This window comes from Vulpes lagopus, chromosome 1 (genome assembly GCF_018345385.1).
Source record: "Vulpes lagopus strain Blue_001 chromosome 1, ASM1834538v1, whole genome shotgun sequence".
NCBI classification, from domain to species: Eukaryota; Metazoa; Chordata; class Mammalia; order Carnivora; family Canidae; genus Vulpes; species Vulpes lagopus.
The window spans coordinates 107,837,674-107,862,423 of NC_054824.1; the positions used below are offsets into that span (position 1 = coordinate 107,837,674).

Here is a 24,750-nt window from a genome sequence, read left to right on the forward strand (position 1 = left end):
CGCCGCGCCAGGCCTGGCGCCGCAGTCCCCAGGGCAGGGCGGGGCGGGGCCCGGGCCGCCGCTCGGCGTGGGGTCCTGCGGGGCCAGTCCAGCTCCGCGCCGGTCCGCGGTGCGGGAGGGGCCGGGCGCCGGGGGGATGGGGGCGGGCAGTGCGGGCGGAGACCCCCGCGGGGCAGGGCGGCGGGGAGCGTTGGGCTGGCGCGGTGGGCGTCGCCAGGGACGGGAGCGGCAGGCGGACGTGGTCAGGCACGGACGGGGGCAGCCCGCGCCCCGGCAGTCCGCGCCGTTTGAAAGCCACAGTTGAGCGCCGCCACCGCCGCCTCGGCTCCCGCCCAGCCGCGGCCCTGACGCGGCGTCGCGCCCCCCGGGAGCCGCGCGAGCCCGAGCGGTCGCCGCCTCCGCCCCGCGGCTACCGGCACCCCGGGGCCGGCCGGGCGCGCCCGAGGCGGGGGAAGCGCGGTGAGCGGCGGCCGCAGCATGTCGCTGCCTCCGGAGAAGGCCTCCGAGCTGAAGCAGCTCATCCACCAGCAGCTGAGCAAGGTGAGGGTCTGGCCCTGAGCGGCCCCCGCCTGGCGTCCCGGGCGAGGCCGACGGCGGCGCCCCTTTGGCGGGGGCGCGGGCGGGGGGCTCCGAGTGTGCAGCCCGGGCCGCCTTCCAGCCTCGGCGAAGGGCGGCCGTGGTGAGCGGCGCGGCGCCTGAGGAGGAGGCGCTCACCCCGCGGCCTCGGATGCCAGGCCGAATACCAGCCGGTTTGCAGCAGATGTATGCTCGCAGGGTAGGAGTTAGAGTTACTTGAAGGTGCAACTCGCGTCTCTGAAGTGGAGCCACAGGAGCAGTTCTTACAGAAGTCAGAGGGCAGTTCCTGAAGGTCTGTCCTGAGGGTGCTTGCGGCCCTTCGGAGCCCAACGGAGCCGCGCACGCAGGGAGCTGAGGCGATGAAAGCTTCCGTTTGCTGTGCACCTGTATGCCAGGTTCTGGCCCCAGTGTAAAGCATCTTTGACCCAAGCCTCGCAGTAATCTTTTCCAAATTCATACAGGGTAAACGAATTAACTCAGCGTCACGTCTAATAAGCTGAAAGTTGAAAGTCATACTCTGATCTCCTAGTCCAGGTCTGTGTTCTCTTGAGTGTACCTCACTTTCAATAGGTCTGTTTTCGTTGAATGGTATTTGTGGGGAAATGGTAACAAAGGTAGTAGATAACCAGTAGAGATTATTTCTAGGATTTGTACTAAAAGAAATTTAGGATGAAATAAAGAAAAATCTTAGCTTTATTCTCATTGAATGCTAGTAATAATTTTACATTTACTATTAGCTTGAAAACCCGTCTTGAATTTTGTCCACTCTCCCATTATTATTTTTTAAATATTATTTATTCCTGAGACACACAGAGGGAGAAGCAGGTCCGCCCCAGGGAGCCCGATGTGGCACTCGATCCCGGGACCCTGGGGTCACGCCCTGAGCGGAAGGGAGACGCTCAACCGCTGAGCCACCCGGGTGCCCCTAGTACTCTCCCATTATTTATTTATTTTTTTGGTTGCTTTAGAAAGAAATTAGCTAATTGGCAATGTTTGTCAGCTTTATAAATGTGAGTTATAATGCGTGTTTTCGACATAGATGGATGTCCATGGCAGAATAAGAGAAATCCTTGCAGAGACAATACGGGAAGAATTGGCACCTGATCAACAACAGTTATCAACAGAAGATTTGATCAAAGCCCTTAGACGTCGGGGAATCATTGATGATGTGATGAAAGAACTTAATTTTGTTACTGTGAGTAGTTTGGTGGGGAAGAATTTTGAGAATATGTTCCTGGGCATAATGCTGCTTATTGGGTCCATATTTGGGGCCTGTTTTTAGTAAAATCACTTTAAAAGGCCATTTTTGTCTGGTAATATGCTTACTATAAGCTCACTCTACCCTTGAATGTAGCAAGTGGGATTATGTATCAATGAGATTGGAGTTACATACCATATTTCTCTTTACAATGACAGAATTTTCTGTTGTTATTCCCTAGGTCTGTATCTGTAAGTATACATATTTTAGTGAAATTAGTTCACCATAACCTAGTTCTTTTTCGCAAGAAGTGTTTTATAACTTTTTTTAGATTAGGCATATTTTTTAAATAAACACATTGTTTTAGAACTTCATTCTCTGTGATTAACAGATTATCAGTTTTTTAAAGAAAATAATTGTGTAAGAACCTTCAAATCTCTTTATACAAATAGGTCGGTAGTGAGATGATAAGCCTCCGTGCACAAAATAGTAAGTGGGCCTTCTTTTGAAAATGAGGCAATAATGAGAAACTGTGACCTAATAATACATGGGTAGTATAATGTAAAAATTGGATGGAGTGCATAATACATCAGGGAATAAGTATTTTAATACAGCCTCCTTTTTTGGTTTTTGAGGTTTATAAACCCATTTGTTTGAAAATTGACCCAATAACAGCTTCTGCTGTGTGAATGTCATTTCCTTATTAAAATCAGTTCATGGTAGAATCATAAGTCAAATGTCATATTAGGCTTAGAAAAAGTTTAACCTTGTTTAAGGTATTAAGGGTTTGTTAATAGCATTCTGTGGACACTGAAGACAGTTTATTTTCTTATTAGAGTTTAGGAGTGACCAGTTCATCAACTCTTTTCATTATTTTAATTATGCTGGGAAAATAAGAGTTTCCTTGAGGGGGGGGCTTTATCCTGTATACTTCTGTTTAGTTCTTAGTCCCACCCATTGTTGATGTTTCTTTGCTTAGCTATAATTTTTGTTTTCTAATTTGTTTTCATCTTTTTTCCCACCTTTCTAGGACAGTGTTGATCAAGAACTACCTTCCTCTCCAAAACAACCTGTTTGTTTTACTGATAGACAATCAACATTGTTAAAAAAAAGTATGTATATTTCTTTTAACATTGATTTCGTTTTGCACAGTACTACATATTGATGTGCTGTAGTGTTTGGTATTTGATGAAAACCATTTTTTTTCCTTCTCGAATGAGATTCTTACCATTTTTGTAATTAATCATCCAAAAAACTTAGATTCTGTTTTGCACCAAGTTGTGTATGTCAGAAGCTTTAGTATATCACAGAGTGGAAGCAAAAACAGAATTACCTGTTTCTCATGTTTTAATAATATGTTTTATAAACATTGTACAGCTTTGCTTTTTTAATGGTAATTGCCTAACAAGTACACTTGCTGAGTTTATATTTGTTTGGTTTGGCTTTGGCGGTGAAGGCGTGTTATTAGATAAGCACCTGAAGAGCAAAGGAGCCTTGGCTCTCTTTTCTAGCTGGGAGAAAGTAGCCAGAATATAAAAACTCCGATAAAGATATATCTTACTGTGTATGTTTTCTTTCTCGGTTTCAAATGGTCCTGGTATACAGTAAATTTGTTACTTTTTTAATTTAGTCTTTGGTTTTATTTCTGTCAAGTTATTATTTCCTATTGTCTTGATCACATTCCTTAAGTTGTTTGGCAGTTTCCTCATATATATTGCTACACTTTACAGCTAATATTGATCCAACACGGAGGTATCTTTACCTTCAGGTTTTGGGTGGAAAAGCTTTCTTGGAACATCTACAAGAACCTGAGCCTTTACCTGGACAAGTTTGTTCAACCTTTACTCTATGTTTACATTTTCGAAACCAACGTTTTCGTTCTAAACCTGTTCCATGTGCCTGTGAACCAGATTTTCATGATGGCTTTTTACTTGAAGTACACAGAGAAAGCTTAGGTAAGGAGCAATAATAACTTGTCATTTAATTGAGTAAATATTTGTTAGGTTTTATTGTAACATAACTTTTGCTAGAAGGAGAGTTTTATGATGATTGAATCTTCCTACTTTGCTTTTGTTTTCTCCACTGCTCTTTTTTACATAAATTACTTCTACCTTTTTGCTTTATTTTCTGCTAAATAATTTTCCCTTAAGATTTTTTATTTTTACTGTCTTAATGGTTGCTTCTTAAGTAGTAAACATTTAAATATCTGTTAGGGGGTTGCCTGTGTGCTGTAGTCGGTTAAGTATCTGACTCCTTATTTTGGCTCAGGTCATGATCTTAGTGTTGTGGGTTTGAGCCCTGCATCGGGCTCTGCGCTCAGCAGAGTCTACTTGAGATTTCTTTCTCCCTCTCCCCCTCTTCTCCCCCCCCCCCCAAATCAGTCAATCAACCAATCAATAAATGCCTGCTAGATGCGTTATACTATACTAGGCAAGTGCTGAGGATATAGTGAAGAACAAGACATAATTCTTCTCATTTATGAAGGATAGCTAGGTTTATCATGTTATGTAACTTTGAGAAATAAAGGTAGGATGGGAGTCTGTAATTTTTTAAAATTATATACCTGATTCCTATAATTTTTATATTATTTCTGTAACTGTATTTTATGTTATTTCAATATAGAAATCTTAATAATGTGTTTGCTTAGCAAAGCTAAAAAATTACACCTTTAGAAATTTAGATTGCTAAGATGGCTAATACAGTATGAAAAAATTTTTTTGCCCTTGGTGAAAAAGGTTACCCTAATAAGGCTGTTTATTTATTTTTTTTTTAAAGATTTTATTTGAGAGAGCGCAAGTGAGCACAAGCAGAGAGTGTTGGGGAGAAGGAGAAGCAGACTCCCTGCTGAGCAGGGGGTGTGACCTGGGTATCCATCTCAGGACCTGATCATGACCTGATCATGACCTGAGCCAAAGGCAGACACTTAGCTGACAGAGCTCCCCAGGCGCCCCAGGATTGTACTTTTTAAATTAAGTAATCTGGGGACGCCTGGGTGGCTCAGCGGTTGAGCGTCTGCCTTTGGCCCAGGGCGTGATCCTGGAGACCCGGGATCGAGTCCCACGTCGGGCTCCCTGCATGGAGCCTGCTTCTCCCTCTGCCTGTGTCTCTGCCTCTCTCTCTCTGCGTCTCTCATGAATAAATAAATAAAATCTTTAAAAAAAAAAAAAAAATTAATTAATTAATTAATCTGTTGCATGGTTTCTGAGGCATTACCAAATTATTTTATTTAGTTTTATGTAAGTATATTAGTATCCTTTGCAATAAACATATTCTTCTATGTTGGTCTAATGGAATATGTAACGTGATGCATTTGGTTTATGTTGCCAGGTGATGGAACTAGAATGGCTGATTCAACAACAATGTTATCAATAAGTGATCCAGTTCATATGGTGCTAATCAAAACAGACATATTTGGTGAGACTACTTTAGTAGCATCCTATTTTCTCGAATGGCGATCAGTTTTGGGCTCAGAAAATGGAGTGACCAGTCTTACTGTGGAGCTTATGGGTGTAGGTATGATGATCATCACTGAATTTTTTGTGTGTTACCTTTTTATAGGCATAGCTTGTTGATAAATGCATTTTATGTTTTCTGAATGCCTTTGTAAACCAAACAGGAAACATGTAAAAAAACTTTCATTAGGGAGTGCCTGCATGGTGCAGTCACTTAAGCATCCGACTCTAGGTTTCCACTCTTGATTTTGTCTCAGTTCGTGATCTTAGGGTCATGGTCTTAGGGTCATGAGATCCAAGCTCTGCATCAGGCTCGGCTCAGTGTGGAGGAGTCTGCTTAAGATTTCTTTCTCTCAAAAAAAAAGAAAAAAAAAAAAAGATTTCTCTCTCTCTCTCTGTCTCTCTCTCTTCCCCCCTCCCCCCTTCCCTCCTGTGCTTGTGTGTGTCCTCTCTCTCAAATAGATAAATACTTAATAAAATACTTAAAAAAAGAATTTCATTAAAATTACATTTGGACTCTAGTATTGGGGTCTTGGGAAATGTCGTGAAGCATGTTAGGAGTATAGAACTAGGGCAGCCTGGGTGGCTAAGTGGTTTAGCACTGCCTTCGGCCTAGGGCCTGATCCTGGAGACCTGGGATCGAGTCCCATGTCGGGCTCCCTGCATGGAGCCTGCTTCTCCCTCTGTCTGTGTCTCTGCCTCCTCTCTCTCAGTCTGTGTGTGTGTGTCCCTTATGAATAAGTAAAGTCTTAAAAAAAAAAAAGGGTATAGAACTATACAGTCAAACTGATCTTGTAAGGAAAAATTTTTTTTTCAGGGGCTTATTTTTTTTCTTCAAATTTATTTGATTGTATATAAGGCTATAAAGAACAGTAGGATTCTTCACACAGATGCATATGTAAAAACTCTACTCCAGCACACTCCAGTGTACAGTGCATCCCCCATTAGTATCAGTGCCTTCAGGCAGCAGTGGTTCTTACAGAATATGGAGTTGATACTTCTCCAACATTTTACATGTGGGAATATGGGACTCAAAGAGGTGCTGACTTGTTCATTGACAGGATCTATGAATAATACTCTTTGAGGAGAGAGATGGTGCCTATTTTATTCACCACTGTTTCCTTGGACTCTTGGGAACTATCTGATGTGTGATATGTATTTTCTAATAGAATAAAACCTACCAGTATTTTATGCATAACATATAAGGGAATTACTTTGGTATTGAAACTAAGTCACAGAGTCAAACCTGGTTGGTGGAGGGTATAGCTTTAGTACTTTAGATTTTGATAAGTCATACCCAGAATGTGGTTTTCCTTAAATAGAAAGTAAGGGCACAAGTTTTTTGTGGGATATATGTATTTTCAAAAGATACACATTATTTGTCTTCAAATATAGGCCTAACATGATTATCATAGTAGTGACCAAGAAACAAGTATATTCTGATTCACCAGAGGAACAGTAAATAGTTCTTGTAAAAAGTGTATTTGTTTTCAAATTGTTTAAATCCAGGTATGGATTGAAAATTTGTGTTCACATGTGATGTGAAAAATGGGAAGGAATTATTATATGTGACAAAGTATAAATTATTTCCTGAGAACCAGATGTTAACAGTTGCTTTACTTTGTTTTTAATGTAAATCTGGTTGGTATACGTTTAATGAAGATAAAAATTAAGAATACCAAATCCTTTAGATCCAGATAGCCCTTTAAAATGTAAGAAGCAAGCTCAAAACATAGATAATCTTACAACTAGATCAAGGTCTTTATGCAAAATAAAAACTGATTTGATTTGAATTGTTTTTAATATGAATATTAAAGATGTTGAATATTATCTGTATTTCACGTAAGTGGTAAAGCACAAAATTCTTAGATTATTTTGGTTAGACTTTGGTTGACTAAATATACGTAGTCTGGAAACCTCTGAAGTTCTAAATACTTGTTTATATTTATAGGCACAGAATCAAAAGTTTCTGTTGGAATTTTAAATATAAAACTTGAGATGTACCCACCACTCAATCAGACATTATCTCAGGAAGTAGTGAACACACAGGTAAATGATTCTGAATTTCTCTTCTTTGTGTATTTGTTTTCATAGTAGTATATTTATCTACTGATCCTAGAAAGTAATTTCTTTTTGGAAAATTACCACTTACTGGTTTTAAGCAAGAGAATGACAATACAATTTATTATTAAAAAATTTTTATCTTGGGGTTCCTCAGTTGTTTAAGCATCTGCCTTTGGCTTGGCTCGGCTCAGGGTCTAAGTGTCCCGTGATTGAGCCCCACGTCAGGCTCTCTCCTGGGCAGGGGGTCTGCTTCTCCCTCTCCCTCTGTGATATTTCTCACTCTCTGAAATAAATGAATAAGATCTTTAAAAAAAAATTTTGTCTTGGGAGAAAAAAAGATTACTGACCATTATATGGAAACTAGATTATAAGGGGAGGGGGGAGTATAGACACAAGGAAGTCCGTCAGGAAGCTGTTACAGATGATGGAGATGATGGCTTACGGTTAGGGTGGTGATAGAGATGGAGAGAAGTATGTAGAATTGTTAATTATTTTATAGTATTTAAGGAGGAAAAATATATATTTTTTTTAATTTCAAGCTTGCTTTGGAACGTCAGAAAACTGCAGAGAAAGAGCGATTATTTCTTGTATATGCAAAGCAGTGGTGGAGAGAATATTTGCAAATTCGACCCTCACACAATTCACGGCTGGTCAAGATTTTTGCACAGGTTTGTGTTTAATATTTACTGTTGTATATGTAAGTTTCATTTAAGGTGAATTGTTAAAATGTATTCCTGACAAATAAAAGTTTGTAAAAATTGAATACGATTTTGTAATATTCTCTTTCGCTGAGTAGGTGATGTAATGCAATGTTTTATTTTGCTTTTCATTTTCAATTTTTTTTTTTTTCATTTTCAATTTTTTAAAAAAAGATTTTGTTTATTCATGAGAAAGGCAGACACCAGGCAGAGAGAGAGAGAAGCAGACTCCCCGTGGGGAGCCTGATACGTAACACAATCCTAGGACTCAGATCATGTCCTGAGCTGAAGGGAGATGCTCAACTGCTGAGCTACCTAGGTGTCCCTCATTTCAATTTTTTTAAACCTTTTTTTAATATATTTGATTTAAAATAGATAAAAACCCATTTTGTTTAAGTTGGAGTGTAATATTTGGTACTAAATGATTAAATACTAGAATACTTTGCAGTTGATAATGTAAATTGAGCTTTGATGTGCAGAATCGGGGCTATGGGCACATATGTTTAGAAATATATTTTGTTAGGCTATTTTCTTAAAGACAGTCTTATATGTAATAATTCTATATAGCCACCATCTCTGAGCCTGTGACAAGCAATATTTAACTGCAGCATTTCAGTTATATATAGATATGCTTCTATTTTTCCTACAGCCTAAGCTTATTTTCTCTCATTATCAAATCAGAATAAAATATATGATCAGATCCATGTTTTTTGTAACTTTTGAGGAACCATTCAAATTTTTTATATATAGTTAGCCTTATGTAGATGCTTTTATAAGAGTTATAGTGTGGTATTATTTTGACTGATCTTTCTCAGATCCTGTGCATTCATCTAGTTTTACCCTACATAGTAGGATGGACTAAGAGTAGGTCAGTTTGTAGATGAGGAGCTTAGAAGTGGGAGAGCCTAGTTGAGTAGGAATGGAAATGTGGGAAACGGCTTCTTGCTTTTCAGTAGCATTGTCTATGCATTGTTTAACAGGGCAGACAAGATACCATTGATGCCAGGATGGGGCAAAGAGAAACCAGTCAAAATATAACTGGCTCTCTGCTGTCTGTTTAGTCTGAGGTGAGGTTGTGTAAGGAATCTGGGACTAGAGAAGAATGGGTGGATGAGCAAGTAGACCAGAAAAATGACAAAGGAAAGAGGAGGAGGAATAGGAGGAGATATGCAGTTATGCAAATTCTTTTTTTTTTTTTTTTTTTTTAAGGAAATACTACTTAAACAAGTTTCCATCTCTTAGAATTCATTGTAAGAAGATTGGAACTACATAAGGTCACTTAGTCTCATGGTAACCATATAAGATTGTCAGTTGGCCAGGAGTTTCTACTATTTTATAAAAAATAAACAGTATAAAGAATAGAAGAGTGAAGATTTTTTCCTAAGATCAAATAGCAGCTCAGTCATGGAGACTCCATTGAGTTGCAGTTTTGACTAGAGCATTTTTGGTTTGACTGGACCACCTCTGGACATATAGAGAGTAAATAAATGTTTATCTTACTTCAGTTCCCCAAAAGTATCTTTGCTGCTGCTTTCTATATTTGACTAGATATGAAGTTAAGAAACAATAGTATTTATTTAAGACAGTCAATCTAATCACAAAAACTGCACAAAAAATTTTTAAACCAAAAAATTATTATACATGGTCTGAAAATGAATTTCCAGTGCTTCTAGGCATAAGAGAAAATAATTACAGCAACACTGTCTCTCTGCAGTGAGGGAAATGTTCTCTGTGCTGTTCAGTATGATAGCCATTGACCTATTGAGTGTGCAAAATGTTGCAATAAAGAACTGAATTTTACATTTTATTTTAATTTTAATTAAAATTTAAATAGCTACACAGGGTTAGTGGCATTCTTAATGGGACAGTGCAGGTTTAGAAGCTGAAATATTGAAATTTTCAAGACATTTCATTTGATGTATTATGGATAATATGAGAAATACTGCTGTAATGAAACAATGATATATCTTGTATTCTAAGATGCTACTTTTGATGATTGTCTTAGGGTAAATGCATCCACTTTTTAGGTACTCATTCCTTTCCTTTCTGATAGTGAAGTTGTAAGAATAGGACTAAATGGCCCACTCAGGAACTCAGTTAATTACCTTTATTGTAACAGCTGTAGAATCCTCCAAGTTGTTATACATAATAATCTGTTGTACTTATTTTTCCTCCCTTGCTTGTTTTGCTCTAGTACAATAGTAATTTACCTAACGATAACTTAAATTTTCTAGTACAAGAAATTTTAAAATAAGTTATAGAAATTGACCATTAATATTTAAGAAAATGTTATAGGGATGCCTGGGTGGTTCAGCAGTTGAGCATCTGCCTTTGGCTCAGGGCATGATCCTGGAGTTCCAGAATTGAGTCCCACATCAGGCTCCCTGCATGGAGCCTGCTTCTCCCTCTGCCTATGTCTCTGTCTCTCTCTGTCTCTGTCTCTGTCTGTCTCTCTCTCTCTCTCTCTGTGTGTGTGTGTCTCTCATGAATAAGTAAATAAAATCTTTTTTAAAAGATAAAAAAAGTGTGATAAATCACTTGAAGACTGAGGTTATCCTTCTAATATTCAGATTGTGATTTCAAGGCTTAATATTCCAACACTATACTAGATCAGTAATAACACTGAGTTAATATGAAAGAAATCCAAATAATAGTTTTCTATTTCCCTCCAAAATTAGAATCATGGTTTTCTGTTTTTAAAATGAATGCTATGGGGGCACCTGGGTGACTCAGTGGTTGAGTGTCTGCTTAGGTTGTGATCCCAGGATCCTGGGATCAAGTCCCACATCGGGCTCCCTGCAGGGAGCCTGCTTCTCCCTCTGCCTGTGTCTCTGCCTCTCTCTCTGTGTCTCTCATAAATAAATAAATAAAAATCTTTAAAAGAAATAAAATAAATGCCATGAAACACCCTTTGCTTAAATCTCTTGTCTTCTTCTGTTCCTTAGTTTCCTTAATTGTCTTTGATTCTTAATTCTACTTGAGTTTTTTTTTTTAGCTGATTCCTTTGTTCTGTCTATTTCTGACTCCCAAGATTGCATGGGGAGATGGAGAGTAAGAAAGAGATCACCATGGATGTGTTTGAGCCATGGAGGTAACAGTGGGGTGAGAGAGACAAGGAAAAAAAATCAGTGCCTTTTAGAATTAAGAACCATAGTTAAAAGTCAAATCATAATAATACTTCGCTCTACATCAAAAAAATTATCTTTCTTGCTATAATTAAAAATTATTTATAAAAAATATAATTAAAAAAAGGGGTGTTTTGTTTTGTTTTCCTTCCTAAGGTTTGGGATTATAGTGGAGAGGTGATGTTTTTGTGGTATAGAAAGACATCAGTGGTTCTGATAATCAAAACAGTTGTTTTTCTGTTAGCTGAGTTAGACTTTGTTTCTGAGGAGCCTTGCCATGACACAATGTATTAAATTGTCTTTGCATTTTGAATAGAAAATAGTGTTTTGATTTTGTCATCTCAGTAATCATGAAGTTAAGGGATATGCAGGCTTTGGTAATATTAACTCTAAACGCACAGTGGTGGACCATCACCAGAGACTTTTTTTTTTTTTTTTTTTTTTTGATAGTCACAGAGAGAGAGAGAGGCAGAGACATAGGCAGAGGGAGAAGCAGGCTCCATGCACCGGGAGCCCGATGTGGGATTCGATCCCGGGTCTCCAGGATCGCGCCCTGGGCCAAAGGCAGGCGCCAAACCGCTGCGCCACCCAGGGATCCCCACCAGAGACTTTTGTATGCACTGTAGTTACCTTAAATGCTAGGATACATCATATATTTATATTTAAAAATGTAAAATGTTTTCCTTAAATGATTTTCAGAACTCTGCTTGCAGTTGACTTGGTTAACAAATCCTTGTTTCCTGTGGATGTCCAGGTGTAATGGAAACAAACTGAAAATGAGCTCTGATAATTTGTTGTTATATTAGTAAATCAGAAGAGTTATTCTGTTTGGATATACAGTATTAAGTTCTTTATGATAATATGAAAGGATACTGTGACTTAGATCCCCTCTCCATTCCCTACCCACCTGCCTGTTCTGTTTTCAGAAGAGTTCTTTTGTTTTTCTAAGTTATTGAGGAGTAATTGACAAATATAATTGTATATATTTGAAGTGTACAATATATATGTATATTTGCTATACATATACATCGTGGAATGCCTATCAAGATCAAGATAATAAGCACATCCATCAATTTACATAGTTACCTCTTTCCTATGTGGTGAGGAGACTTAAGATCTGCTCTTAGCAGCTTTCAAGTTTACTGTATTAATTACTCCTCATGTTTTCCATTAGATCCTCAGAACTTAATCTTCTTATAACTGAAAATCTGTACCCTTTGGCCTATATCTCTCTGTTCCTCCCTCTGTCTAATCCTTGGCAATCACCATTCTATTCTCTATTTCTATGAAATCAGCTTTTTTTTTTTTTTTTTTTTTTTTTAAGATTCCACATGTAAGGGAAACCATACAAGATTTGTTTTTCTCTATCTGGCTTATTTCACTTTGCGTAATACCCTTCAGATTCATCCATGTTGTCACAAATGGCAGGATCTCCTTTTTATATAGCTAAATAATATTCTGTTGTATGGGTAATACCACATTTTTTCACTTATTTATCCATTAAAGGACATTTCACTTGTTTCCATATCTTGACTATTATGACTGATGCTGCAGTGAACATGGATGTGAAGATAGATGTCTTTTTGAGATATTGATTTCAGTTGCTACAGATATCTCAGAGTGACATTGCTGAATCATGGTAGTTCAGGTCCTTAACTGTCACAAGTTTTGGAGATAGCTCAGGGTTTGAATTCTGGCTCTGTTGCATAATATTGTAGCTTCAATTTCTTCATGTATGCAATGAAAATAGTAAGAGATATTAAGAGGATTAAAAGAGACGTTGTATGCGTAGCACTTCACTGCTGGATGCAGGGTAAGCACTCAATAAATGGTATCCAGAATTATTTTATCCCACGTTAATATATTCTAAGAAAAGGTGTTAATATTGGGAGTAATCTATCCTACAGTTAATATTTTTTCCCTCTTCCCTCAGGATGAAAATGGGATAAACAGACCAGTTTGTTCCTATATTAAACCACTTCGAGCTGGGAGGCTTCTGGATACTCCAAGGCAAGCAGCGAGATTTGTTAATGTCCTTGGTTATGAAAGAGCCCCTGTTATTGGAGGAGGAGGTAAACAGGAACAGTGGTGCACTCTGCTGGCCTTTCTCTGTAGAAACAAGGTACTCTGTACTTGTAATAGAATTAAATAAATAGCAATACATCATAGTTATTGTGAGTTTATCATATTTGAAAAAAATTAACCTAGAAAAATGGATAAATGATTGATTTGAACTAGTCAATCTCTTGTTTTTAGTACATAAAAAGTTTTTATTTTCTTGTATAGTTTCTTAGCATAATATTTTTGTGAGGTGGAGATAAGTATTGTAATGTCGAAAATCAAAATAAAGAGGTAAATTCAACTGAACTAGAGACAATGCTGGGATAATCATGGTCTTTCTAGTACTATTCATGTGTTAAAAGCTACTTCAATGATACATTTTTTTAAAAGGGAAAATAGCAGTACAAAAGGAATATGGAAGAAAATCTTAGATTGCATGGTATTTTGTTTAGTTTCAAGTGTAAGTATATATTTAAGAATTTGTGTACATTTATTGATGTTAAATAAGTTGATTTCAGTAAATGAATTTTATAGATAATTTGATATTTTTAATCTCTGTTCTAAAATGATAATATAAAAACAATAAGACTGTCTTTAGCATTTCAGTTCTGCTGAAATAGAAAAAAAATTATTTGTTTTGAAATAATATTTTTTGGTCTGAGGTTGTATATGTAGTATGAGTCTTCATTCACAAAGCAAAGCTTATACAGTGGAAGAACCTATTTAACTCACTTAGATTGATTTGTTAGGAAGATTTTTATGTAAAAAAAAAAAAAATCAAAAACGGGCAACTGAGTGGCTCTGACCGTTAAGCATCTGACTCTTGATTTTGGCCTAGGTCATGATCTCAGTGTTGTGGAATCGAGCCTGGAGTCCAGCTCCACACTCAGCATGGAGTCTGCTTAAGATTCTTTCTCTCTCCCTCTGTCCTTCCCTACTTCTCTCTCCCCTCCCCAAAAAAGGAAAAAAAATAGTTAAACATTATCAAAAAATTATTTTGATTTATTCTCAAGCTGTGGTTCTCAAAAATTGTGTGTATGGATTTCAGCTTTTTTTATTTCAAATATAGCAGGAATGGTACATACTTAAAATTATTATATAAAGAGGTGCCTGGTGGCTCGGTTGGTTGGGTATCTGTCTTTGGCTCTGGTCATGATCCTGGGATCAAGCCCTACGTCAGGCTCCCTGCTCTGTGGGGAGCCTGCTTCTCCTTTTTCCTCTCCTTTTGTCCTTCTCCCTGCTTGTGCCCTCTCTCACACTCTGCTCTATCTCAAATAAATTTAAAAAAATCACTGTAAATAATTCATTCATAAAGCAAATAATTGCCCCTTTGATTCATTATTTTGTTTACCTGAGTTTGTTTAAATGGAAAACATCTTAAATTAGAAGCTTGAAATTATTTTTTCTTAATTAAAAAAAAATTATTCAGAGAGAAAGAGAGCAAGTGAGAGCACGAGCGGGGGAGGATCAGAGGGAGGAGAGACAGACTCTCCACTAAGTAGGGAGCCCAACGTGCAGCTCAGTCCCAGGACACCAGGATCATGACCTGAGCCAAAGGCAGATACTTAAACAACTGAGCCACTGAGGTGCCCCAGAAGCTTGAAATTATTAAAAAAGATATTCTTGCACAAACAAGAGCATTACAATAGTAAAGATGAAATTTCACTCATAATTCTATTGCCAGTTTTTCACCTTTTAAAAATATTTTTGTATTTTTCTCCTGTGTATATATCATTTTTTTCCATAACTGAGGTATAAATAAAATTTTGTGTGCTGCTTTATAATTGAACATTATGCTATGAACATTTTCCCATGTGTTAACTACAGTTTTTATGATCTCCATTTCTTAATGGTTGGATAAGTGTAAAGTTTTCTTTAGTTGGTATACAAATCTACATAACTATTTTGCCATTGTAGTAACTATTTCTTTTGGCTACAGTAGCTTGCTTCTAATTTTTTTATATCTTTGTGAGTGAATTTTTTGTTTTCACTGAATATTGGGAGTACTATTATGTTTCTTTTGAAATTTTTTAGTATAAAATCTCAGTATTATAGAAACTACTGAATCTAAAAGAATGGATATTATATTTTTTGAAAGTCCTATTGAGATTTTATCTATTTTAATTTATTTTTTTATTTTATTTATTTTTGTTTTTGTTTTTTTTTTAAGATTTTATTTATTTATTCATGACAGACACAGAGAGAGAGAGAGAGAGAGAGAGAGAGAGGCAGAGACACAGGCAGAGGGAGAAGCAGGCTCCATGGAGGGAGCCTGATGTGGAACTCAATCCTGGGTCTCTAGGATCACGCCCTGGGCTGAAGGCAGGTGCTAAACTGCTGAGCCACTGGGGCTGCCCTATTTGTTTTTTTAATATTTTATTTATTCATTTATGAGAGACAGAAAGAGAAGCAGAGACACAGGCAGAGGGAGAAGTGGGCTCCATGCAGGGAGCCCGACGTGGAACTCTATCTCGAGTCTACGGGATCACACCCTGGGCTGAAGGCAGCGCTAAACCGCTGAGCCAGGTTTAGCCAACCGCTGGGCTGCCCATATTGAGATTTTAAAATGGTATTGGTTCTGTTATAGTTGATCAGAAAGCAGCTGTGTAGAGCCACTAATACGAAATCACCCTTCCTGCTATCATTGAACTTAATAGTTTTGCTTTTGTATATTACCTATAGTCCTGCACTTAAATACATACCTTTATATAATTGGAGCCTTACTGTTTAATATTTTGATTTTTTTTACAGATTATCAGATATTTTCTGTTTTTGTAGCTTTCATATTTTTAAGTTGTAAAAGTAACATAATGTTAAAATTTAGAAAATAGAAGGGAAAGTGATAGAAAACCTCCCATAATTATAGCCATTGTTGAAATTTTGCTGTTCTTTCACTCATTTTTTTTCTAGTATGTTAATGCCTTAAAATGATCACATATAGATACCATAACTGATTGTTTTGAGTATTTTCCTCTGTATTTGCATTTCTTGGTGTATCATTTGTTATCTTGTCTGTTCATGTTCTTTAGCTATTCATCTTTAAAATCCTGCTGTTTTTCTTCCTCTAAGTTTTTTTTTTTTTTTTTTCTTTTTTTTTTTTTCCTTTTTTTTTCCTCTAAGTTTTTAAATAAACTTTAGAATAATGCCCCCTTTCCAAGTATGATTATCAGATTTGTGAGCACTGACTTTGTAAAATAATTTAGGTTCTTCTAAAATTAGTGTATTCTTACCCCTCTCCTTAATTGTTTCAGCTTAACACTAGACTAATGATTAAAAGTGAAATTTAGGGGTACCTGGGTGGCTTAGCCAGTTAAGCATCTGCCTCCACTCAGGTCATAATCTCAGGGTCCTGAGATCAAGCTCCGTATCAGGTTCCCTGTTCAGTGGGGATCTGCTTCTTTCTCCCTCTCCCTCTGTGCGTGGTTTCTCTCATTCTCTCTCAAGTAAATAAATAAAATCTTAAAAAAAAAATTAGGGGTGGCTAGCTGTCTCAGTCAATGGAGCATGTGACCCTCGGTCTCAGAGTTGTGAGTTTGAGTCCCATATTGAGTTTATAAATTACTTTAAAAAATCTTTTAAAAAATGGAATATTAATATTGCTTTTTAGTTATAATTTTGTATTGAACATTTAATGAGAAAATTGTGAAGGAATAAATAATTCATTTTCTAGGGTGACTGTGAAGATCATGCTAACCTTCTGTGCAGCCTTCTTCTTGGATATGGATTAGAAGCCTTTGTCTGTGTTGGGACTAAGGCAAAAGGAGTACCTCATGCATGGGTTATGACCTGTGGAACTGATGGAACCATCACTTTTTGGGAGAGTTTAACAGGACACAGGTTTGTCAGTCATGTTTACAAGGATATTAAAATAAAGATGTAAAATTTTTTTTTAAGATTGTTTATTCATTCATGAGAGAGAGAGAGAGGCAGAGACATAGGCAGAGGGAGGAGCAGGCTCCTCAGAGGGAGCCTGATGTGGGACTTGATTCCAGAACTCCAGGATCACGCCCTGGGCTGAAGGCAGGCACTAAACCGCTGAGCCACCCAGGGATCCCAAGATGTAAATGTTTTAAATTAAAGATTCTTTGAAAAAAAAAAAAAAAAAAAAAAAAGATTCTTTGTTTATATTAGATGGTACTCAAACGCACAAATTGATAATTTTCATTATTAGAGCCTTTTTATGACCAAGCAAAAGATTACTTCAATTAAAACAGCTCTTAATTTGAAGAAAATTTGTACACCTAAAATATTCTTTACCAATATAATATTGGTTAAAAAATAAATTTATTTTAAATTTTGTAATTGGCATATGCTTTTTCTAATGTTTTTCCCCAAGCCTAAAAATAAATTGAGGTTGTAAATCATGATTTCTTTTGAAAATTTGATGTCACCAACTCCACATTGGTAAATTCACTGTATGCTTTTCTTAGTTCTTTGGACTGCCATCAGATTTTGAAAGAGTTCGGTGTTCCCTCTTTCCTGGAACCATCTCTTTCCTTAGCTTCTACCATAGCATTGTCTTTCAGTTTTCATTATTCCTTTTTTTTTTTTTTAAGTTTATATTATTCCTATCTGGCTGTTCTTACTTCACCTTTATCTGATCTATAAATGTTGGAGTTTCTAAAGGCATAGCCCTGGGTCATCTTCTTAGGTTTCTTAATTTTCCCCTGGTTGATAATCATTTTTGTTAGTTGTACCTATTAATGTATAGCTAAAGTATTTTAATTGTGTTATTTGAGATGAATGATTTTGATCTTAATGGTTATACATAGAATATATTCTCATGTTGAATAAAGTTGGTTTTTATATGATATGTGCCATACAATTACTGTAATAAAATTGTAGAAATATAAGAAAAAACAAGTATTAAACTCTAGTCCTGGGAAATAGTTATAGCCCTAAATATCTTTCTTTTTTTTTTTTTTTTTTAAATTTTTTATTTATTTATTTATTTATGATAGTCACAGAGAGAGAGAGAGAGAGAGAGGCAGAGACACAGGCAGAGGGAGAAGCAGGCTCCATGCACTGGGAGCCTGATGTGGGATTTGATCCCGGGTCTCCAGGATCGCGCCCTGGGCCAAAGGCAGGCGCCAAACCGCTGCGCCACCCAGGGATCCCAATATCTTTCTTAATAAATGTTACCTTCTTAATTTTTAAGTTTTTACTGTATAAAATTATACTTTACTTTTTTTAGGTACATCCACAAACCTGCCAATCCTGATGAATCTCCAGTTGCAGAACAGCCCAAACCTCTGTACCCGTATCGAACAATTGGTTGTGTTTTCAATCATCAGATGTTCCTGGGAAATTGTCAGCCCTCTGACTCAGTAGAAATCTGTGTATTTGATTTGAATGATGAATCCAAATGGAAACCCATGAGTGAAGAAGCAATCAGATCTGTGTGTGCTCCAGGAGCTACAACATCCCTTCCTCCTTTTCCCCCTCTATGTGCATCCACAATTGATGCTTCAGTAACAAGTAATGAAATAGAAATGCAGCTAAGACTGCTAGTGTCAGAACACAGGAAGGTAATTAACACTGATATTTGTAGTTTCATGCATTTTTTTTTTCCATTTGTTTATGTATTTAACAATAATACATAAGGGGAGGAGGGCAGCTAGGATAGTACCAGTCACTGTTCTAGCCCTGAACAAAACAAATTTAGTTCCTTTTAAGCTTGTAGTTTTGAAAGTCATTAGAGTTAGGTTCTGAGACCAAAAGTTTCCAAACTCACTAATACTTTTAGAATTTATTACTTCTAGAAATGAAGAGTGATAAACTAGTTCAGACTTTTGCTGAATACCACTCTTTGGATTTATTTTTCTGTGGAGTACTTAATTCATATTATTCCTACTGAAAATACTGGGTTATATTTTTTTCATAATCATTTTTTTCCAGGTTGGTTTTGTTTATTTTACCCTATGACATGAATTTAGCTGGATGTAAAATTATATTCTCATTCTAGCTTTAATTTGCATTGCCCTGATTATTAATGAGATCAGTCCTCTTATTAGCCATTTAGATTTCTTTTGTGCATTAGACATAACAAACATAAAAAGATATAAAAAGATTAGTATATTTTAAGAATTTTTGTTCATTGGAAGAAACCAGTCAGGGAATGAATGAAAAGAACATGATTGGAGTGGGTGCAACACATAACCATCAAAGGACTAGAATCTCAGAAGATTTATTTCTAATTCATCTTTTGGGATTCCATAATAGACTCCCCACCTTCAGTGAATCCTGTTTACTGTGTTCCTTGAGGGCATCAAAGGCAAAGTGATTTATTAACGATGTTTTCTGGGCTTCCAATTACTATTAGTTTGGCTTCTAAAATCTGTACTCACTTGCCAACTCATCAAAGCTTTTAGAAGTGTATTTTGGAAAGTAATCTGGCACTTATAGTTTGTTCTCAGCAGTAGGTTGTTCAAGGACCTACTTCACTTACACTGCGGAGAATTAAAGTCCCTCATTACTGCACCTTTCCCTCCATCACTCATACTATACTGCCTTTTAGTTTTCCTAGGTCTTGTTTACAAATAAGACCAGTATTTTATTGTAATGGGAATTTATGTAGAAAAGGAAAACAAAAAAAAAAACAAAAAAAAAAAAAAAAAAAAAAGAAAACAAAAAACTGAGCTAGATACTAGTGTTGATCACTAAGTTAATGGTGGCTGTAAGTCAGCAAGTGAGATTTACTTTTCGCCACAGAAAAAAAGATAGATGAACATAGACCTTTGGGGTTACTTGGAACCAGCTAAAACCTTGAATACAAAATCAGGAAATGGCAGAGATCTATTATGATAATCAAAATATTTAGAATTTTTGAGAAAAATTTTTTTGTAACAATGTTTTTAAAATATCACGTGTATAGATATATGTAGTTCATTTCATACTACAAGTGAAATCTTAAATACCTTCAACATTCTATAGAAACATGTTTAAAGCTCCCTGAAGGCCTAAAGCATATCTTTTCACCTTTATATCCCTTTACGGTATAAAAGTTAGTATTATTATGTAATTCATTTGTTGATTTTTCTCTCCTACTATAGTTGAATTTGTGTTGGAACAATTAAATTAAGCAGATTCAATCTTACTCTTTAAATAAAACGTGATTTCAAATTTCAGCAGCACTGTGTTTTCCATAGTAGGACTGTTCCATGTAGTATTTTCTAGTGAATATTAAGGAAGTACAGATTTTAGAGCCTTTAAAAAGTTTTTTCTTTTTTTTCTTCTAAGTAAAACCAGGTACCTGTAGTTCCTTTATTTGTACGTGTCCTTATCATAATAGAAAGTTTAAAAAGTTATGATGGGCTTTATATTAAAATATTTTTTATATTTTAAATATATTAAAATCATCAACACTTATAATTGGCTTTTAAAATACTAGTATATTTCACCTTTTCTTTTTATCTTTCGATTGCTGTAGGATCTTGGTCTCACTACTGTTTGGGAAGACCAGCTTTCCTATCTCTTATCACCAGCTTTGGCTTCTTATGAATTTGAGCGTACGACAAGTATATCTGCAGGCAATGAAGAATTTCAAGATGCCATAAGGAGGGCTGTACCTGATGGTCACACATTTAAAGGGTTCCCAATACATTTTGTCTATAGAAATGCAAGGCGTGCATTTGCTACGTGTCTTCGGTAAGGTGGAATTTATGAATTTGTAAATGTTAACTGTCTTAGGAATTTAAAGATTTTTTAAAAATTAATTAATTAATTAATTAGAGTAGGAGATGAGGGCAGAGTGGGGATAAGTAGACTCTGTGCTAAGCATGGACCCAAGTGCGGGGGTGGATCTCATGACCTGAACTGAAGTTGAGAGACGCACAACCTACTGAGCAACCCAGGTGTCCCTATTAACCTAAGACTTTTAGCAGGCTGTTAGTCTGGCTGTTAGGAATGACTTTAGAATCACGTGAACTTTTATAATGATTTATTTTCCTTGCCACAGATAGTGATTCATTAGGTCTGAAATGTGGCTCTAGGTAGTTGGAATAATTTTCCCGTTGGTTTTGGTGCAATCTCAGCTGAGGATTTCTAATTTTACCTAGTGTAATTTTTTAAATTTATAGACTGAGAAAATACTGTGTAATTTCAATAGCTAAACCAAAATCATAGGGGTATTGGTAACAGAGACTAGATTTGTGTGTGTGTGTGTGTGTGTTTGGTTTTTTTTTTTAAATTGGTGTTCAATTTGCCAACATATAGAATAACACCCAGTGTTCATCTCATCAAGTGCCCCCCTCAGTGCCCGTCACCCAGTCCCCCCACCCCCTCCCCACCTCCCTTTCTACCACCTCTTGTTTGTTTCCCAGAGTAAGGAGTCTCTCATGTTCTGCAAAGACTAGATTTTTTAAAATTATTTTAAATATGGAATGGACTTATTTGGAGATAAAGCAAAATCTGTGTTCACTTCTTAATTAAATAAGTTTTCTTTTGTAGGTCTCCTTTCTGTGAAGAAATAATCTGTTGCCGTGGAGACCAGGTGCGACTGGCAGTTCGTGTCCGAGTGTTTACTTACCCCGAATCTGCATGTGCTGTTTGGATCATGTTTGCTTGTAAATATCGCTCGGTATTATAGGACTAACATTTCTGTAAGAATCTACCTGTGTTTTACTGGAATTTTACACATTGTACATTATAGCTGTTTAGAGGTTCATTATTTTAAAAATCACATTTTGGCTTGGATGTCGTATTTCACTTTTGTATATATCTGATTGATAATAGTTTGAAAAAAATCATGTGTGTATTTAAAAATTAAGGATAAAAAACTTGTAAAGTCTGAGTGGAATTTAGTATAAATTAAGTGTCTATTTTAATAAATGCTACATTGTTTACAGGTATTCAGTAGTTTAAATATGAATAAAATAAAATTTACTCAGTTTTCTTTACATTAACAGGTAATCAGAGAGAGGTTTATTTGTCTAAGGGTTTGAGCCATAGAAAAATCAATATGATCATTATTTTTCATAGATTAATGATTAATGGGATTATTTTATATAAATTAGAAATTAACCTCACAACAGATTTGTTAAATAGGTGAAAATACATTTTGATGAACTATCACTTTTGTGGCTTACCCATTGGCCATAGGGATATTTGTGACTTTCCAGGGATTTATGGGAAGATTCTGATGCAAGAGTAGGAAAAACTGATACCAGAAAAGCACAAATATTAATAAAACAAATCTCACATAAAGATAAATGAATAATTTATAAATACACTAGTTTGATTCATTATATAAAAATGAACTGAGTATTTTAGAAGAAGTTCACCATACCCTTTTGTTACGACACCGATATACTGTTTTCTGTAATTATTATTGGCAGTCTGTTGCTGATTCTCGGTAGTCAGAGGATTCATTACTGGCCTCTTTATGGATTCCATCTTATGAAATCACATTTGTTTTTCTTTTTTCCTTTTTTTTTTTTCATTGTGATAAAAACACCAGAGTATATGCAATTACTCTAAATTGGAGAATCATTATGTGAGGGACTCCATGCTGATATTTGCTTTAAAACTGAGCAAGTTTTAGAAGTTAGTTTTAAAAGTGAGCATCAAAAAAGCAGTAGTAGTTTGACTTTTTGTAAGAAGCTGCATGACATAATTGATAGATTGGATTGCCCATTTAGCATCTGTGCATAGATCTTGATTCAGTTGCTTCTCTATTGGTCTTTTTAAGAAAGCACTGTGGGGGGATGCCTGGGTGGTTCAGTGGTTGAATGTCTGCCTTGGGCTCAGGGCCTGACCCTGGGGTCCCAGGATAGAGTCCCACATTGGGCTCTCTGCATGGAGCCTGCTTCTCCCTCTGCCTCTGTCTCTCTCTCTCTCTCTCTCTCTCTCTCTGTGTGTGTGTGTGTGTGTGTGTCTCTCATGAATAAGTAAATAAAATCTTAAAAAAAAAAAAAAAGCACTTTCTCTAAAAAAGAGGGGCACTTGGGTGGCTCAGTTGGTTAAGTGTCTGACTCAATCTCCTTGATCTCAGAGTTGTGAGTTTGATCCCCACATTGGGTTCCACGCTGAGCATGGAACCAACTTAAAAAAAAAAAAAACAAAAAAAGCAACAGTGTGTACCAGTTGGCTGTGCAAATTACTCTTTTCATCACTTAATTGTAAATAAAATGATTTATTGTTTTTTAAAAAATGAAAATCTAGAGATACCCTAAAATTTACCTTTTGTTTATTTTTACATATGATGAATATTTATGATTTAACTTATTTTTAAAAATCTGAAAATATCCCTCTACTTTCAATTTTCATTGAAAACAGTAATCAGATATTCTTGTGAGACTGACATACCTTTAGAGAATTAGCGAAATAAGAATTGAGACTTTTTTACTTTGTTACCAGAATTACTTATAAGGTTATCAATAGGGAAAATTGCTTATAATTTTCAGCTTTGGAACAAATTATTTATGGGGCACTAGAAGGCAGACATGTTAAGATTAAGGCTATGTTATCTTTGAGGCTGGGTGGACCAGAAAAACACATGTATATTCATAATGCATCTTTGGTATAAATTCTAAAATAAATTTTCTTTTTATGCACTTTAATAGACTCCAACATGAATAATTTTCTGTAAAGGTGGTTTATTTCAAAAGATTCTTTTAGTGAATTTATCATTAGAATTCTTATTACTAATGTTTCTTTTTAAAAATTGAATTTGCATTGTCTGTTTAGCTGTCATAAAAGTTGTTTTCCTATTAAAAATGTAAAATAATTTTTATATGTCTTTATTCTTTTTGACAATATGTACACTAATACAGTCCTCTATACATTTATATGTATGTATATATAATATATAGATGTATTTATTTAGTAGAAGATTATCAGAAACCTAGAAACTTCATTACTCAAGCATGAGCCTGTTGAATAAAACTTACTAAATTTAGTTCCAACTAAGTGAACACTCCGAATGCCTTGGAACTTTTTTCTACTATTGAGGTGTACATTTTTTGATATGATCTGCAATAACACCTGAAACCTGGCAGTTCTGGAAAATACATATTTGAAATCCACTTTTTCTACTTCTTAACAAAAACAAGATTTGGGATCCCTGGGTGGCGCAACGGTTTAGCGCCTGCCTTTGGCCCAGGGCGCCATCCTGGAGACCCGGGATCGAATCCCACGTTGGGCTCCCGGTGCATGGAGCCTGCTTCTCCCTCTGCCTGTGTCTCCACCTCTCTCTCTCTCTCTCTTTCTCTCTCTCTGTGACTATCATAAATAAAAATTTAAAAAAAAGACAAGATTTGAACCAAATGAAAAGTAGGCTTTATATTTGAAAAGACTTGCTATTAAAGTAGTATTCTGTGCTATATAACTGACCATCAGAAGGCATTAGTTCTAAGTTGCCGATTTAGCACTTTTGATTTCATGCTGTGCTAAAAAAGAACATAATTTAGGTTAGACTACAGTTGTCAGGTTTTTAATTGTTTTTGACTATTAGATAAGAATTTTGTCCTTTCTACTCAAAGAGATAAGTACAGGAATTAAATGATCTAATTTTAAACGTGCTCTTTTAAGTCAATGAAAAAGTAGCATTGCTTTCTAGCTGTTGTTTCTGTTGATAG

At 36.3% G+C, this 24,750-nt stretch overlaps 1 protein-coding gene across 1 annotated transcript; it reads left to right on the forward strand.

Moving 5' to 3' along the window:
• Window positions 1–7: 7 nt before the first annotated feature.
• CEP76 (centrosomal protein 76) lies at window positions 8–22,989 on the forward strand. The gene is made up of 12 exons (XM_041772126.1): window positions 8–540; window positions 1,616–1,771; window positions 2,805–2,886; window positions 3,505–3,729; window positions 5,102–5,287; window positions 7,178–7,275; window positions 7,830–7,958; window positions 13,047–13,235; window positions 16,845–17,011; window positions 18,369–18,702; window positions 20,604–20,821; window positions 21,623–22,989. The coding sequence occupies exons 1-12, from the start codon at window positions 478–480 to the stop codon at window positions 21,759–21,761; spliced, it is 1,986 nt and encodes a 661-aa protein (XP_041628060.1). The 5' UTR covers window positions 8–477; the 3' UTR covers window positions 21,762–22,989.
• The last annotated feature ends 1,761 nt before the right edge of the window (window positions 22,990–24,750 follow it).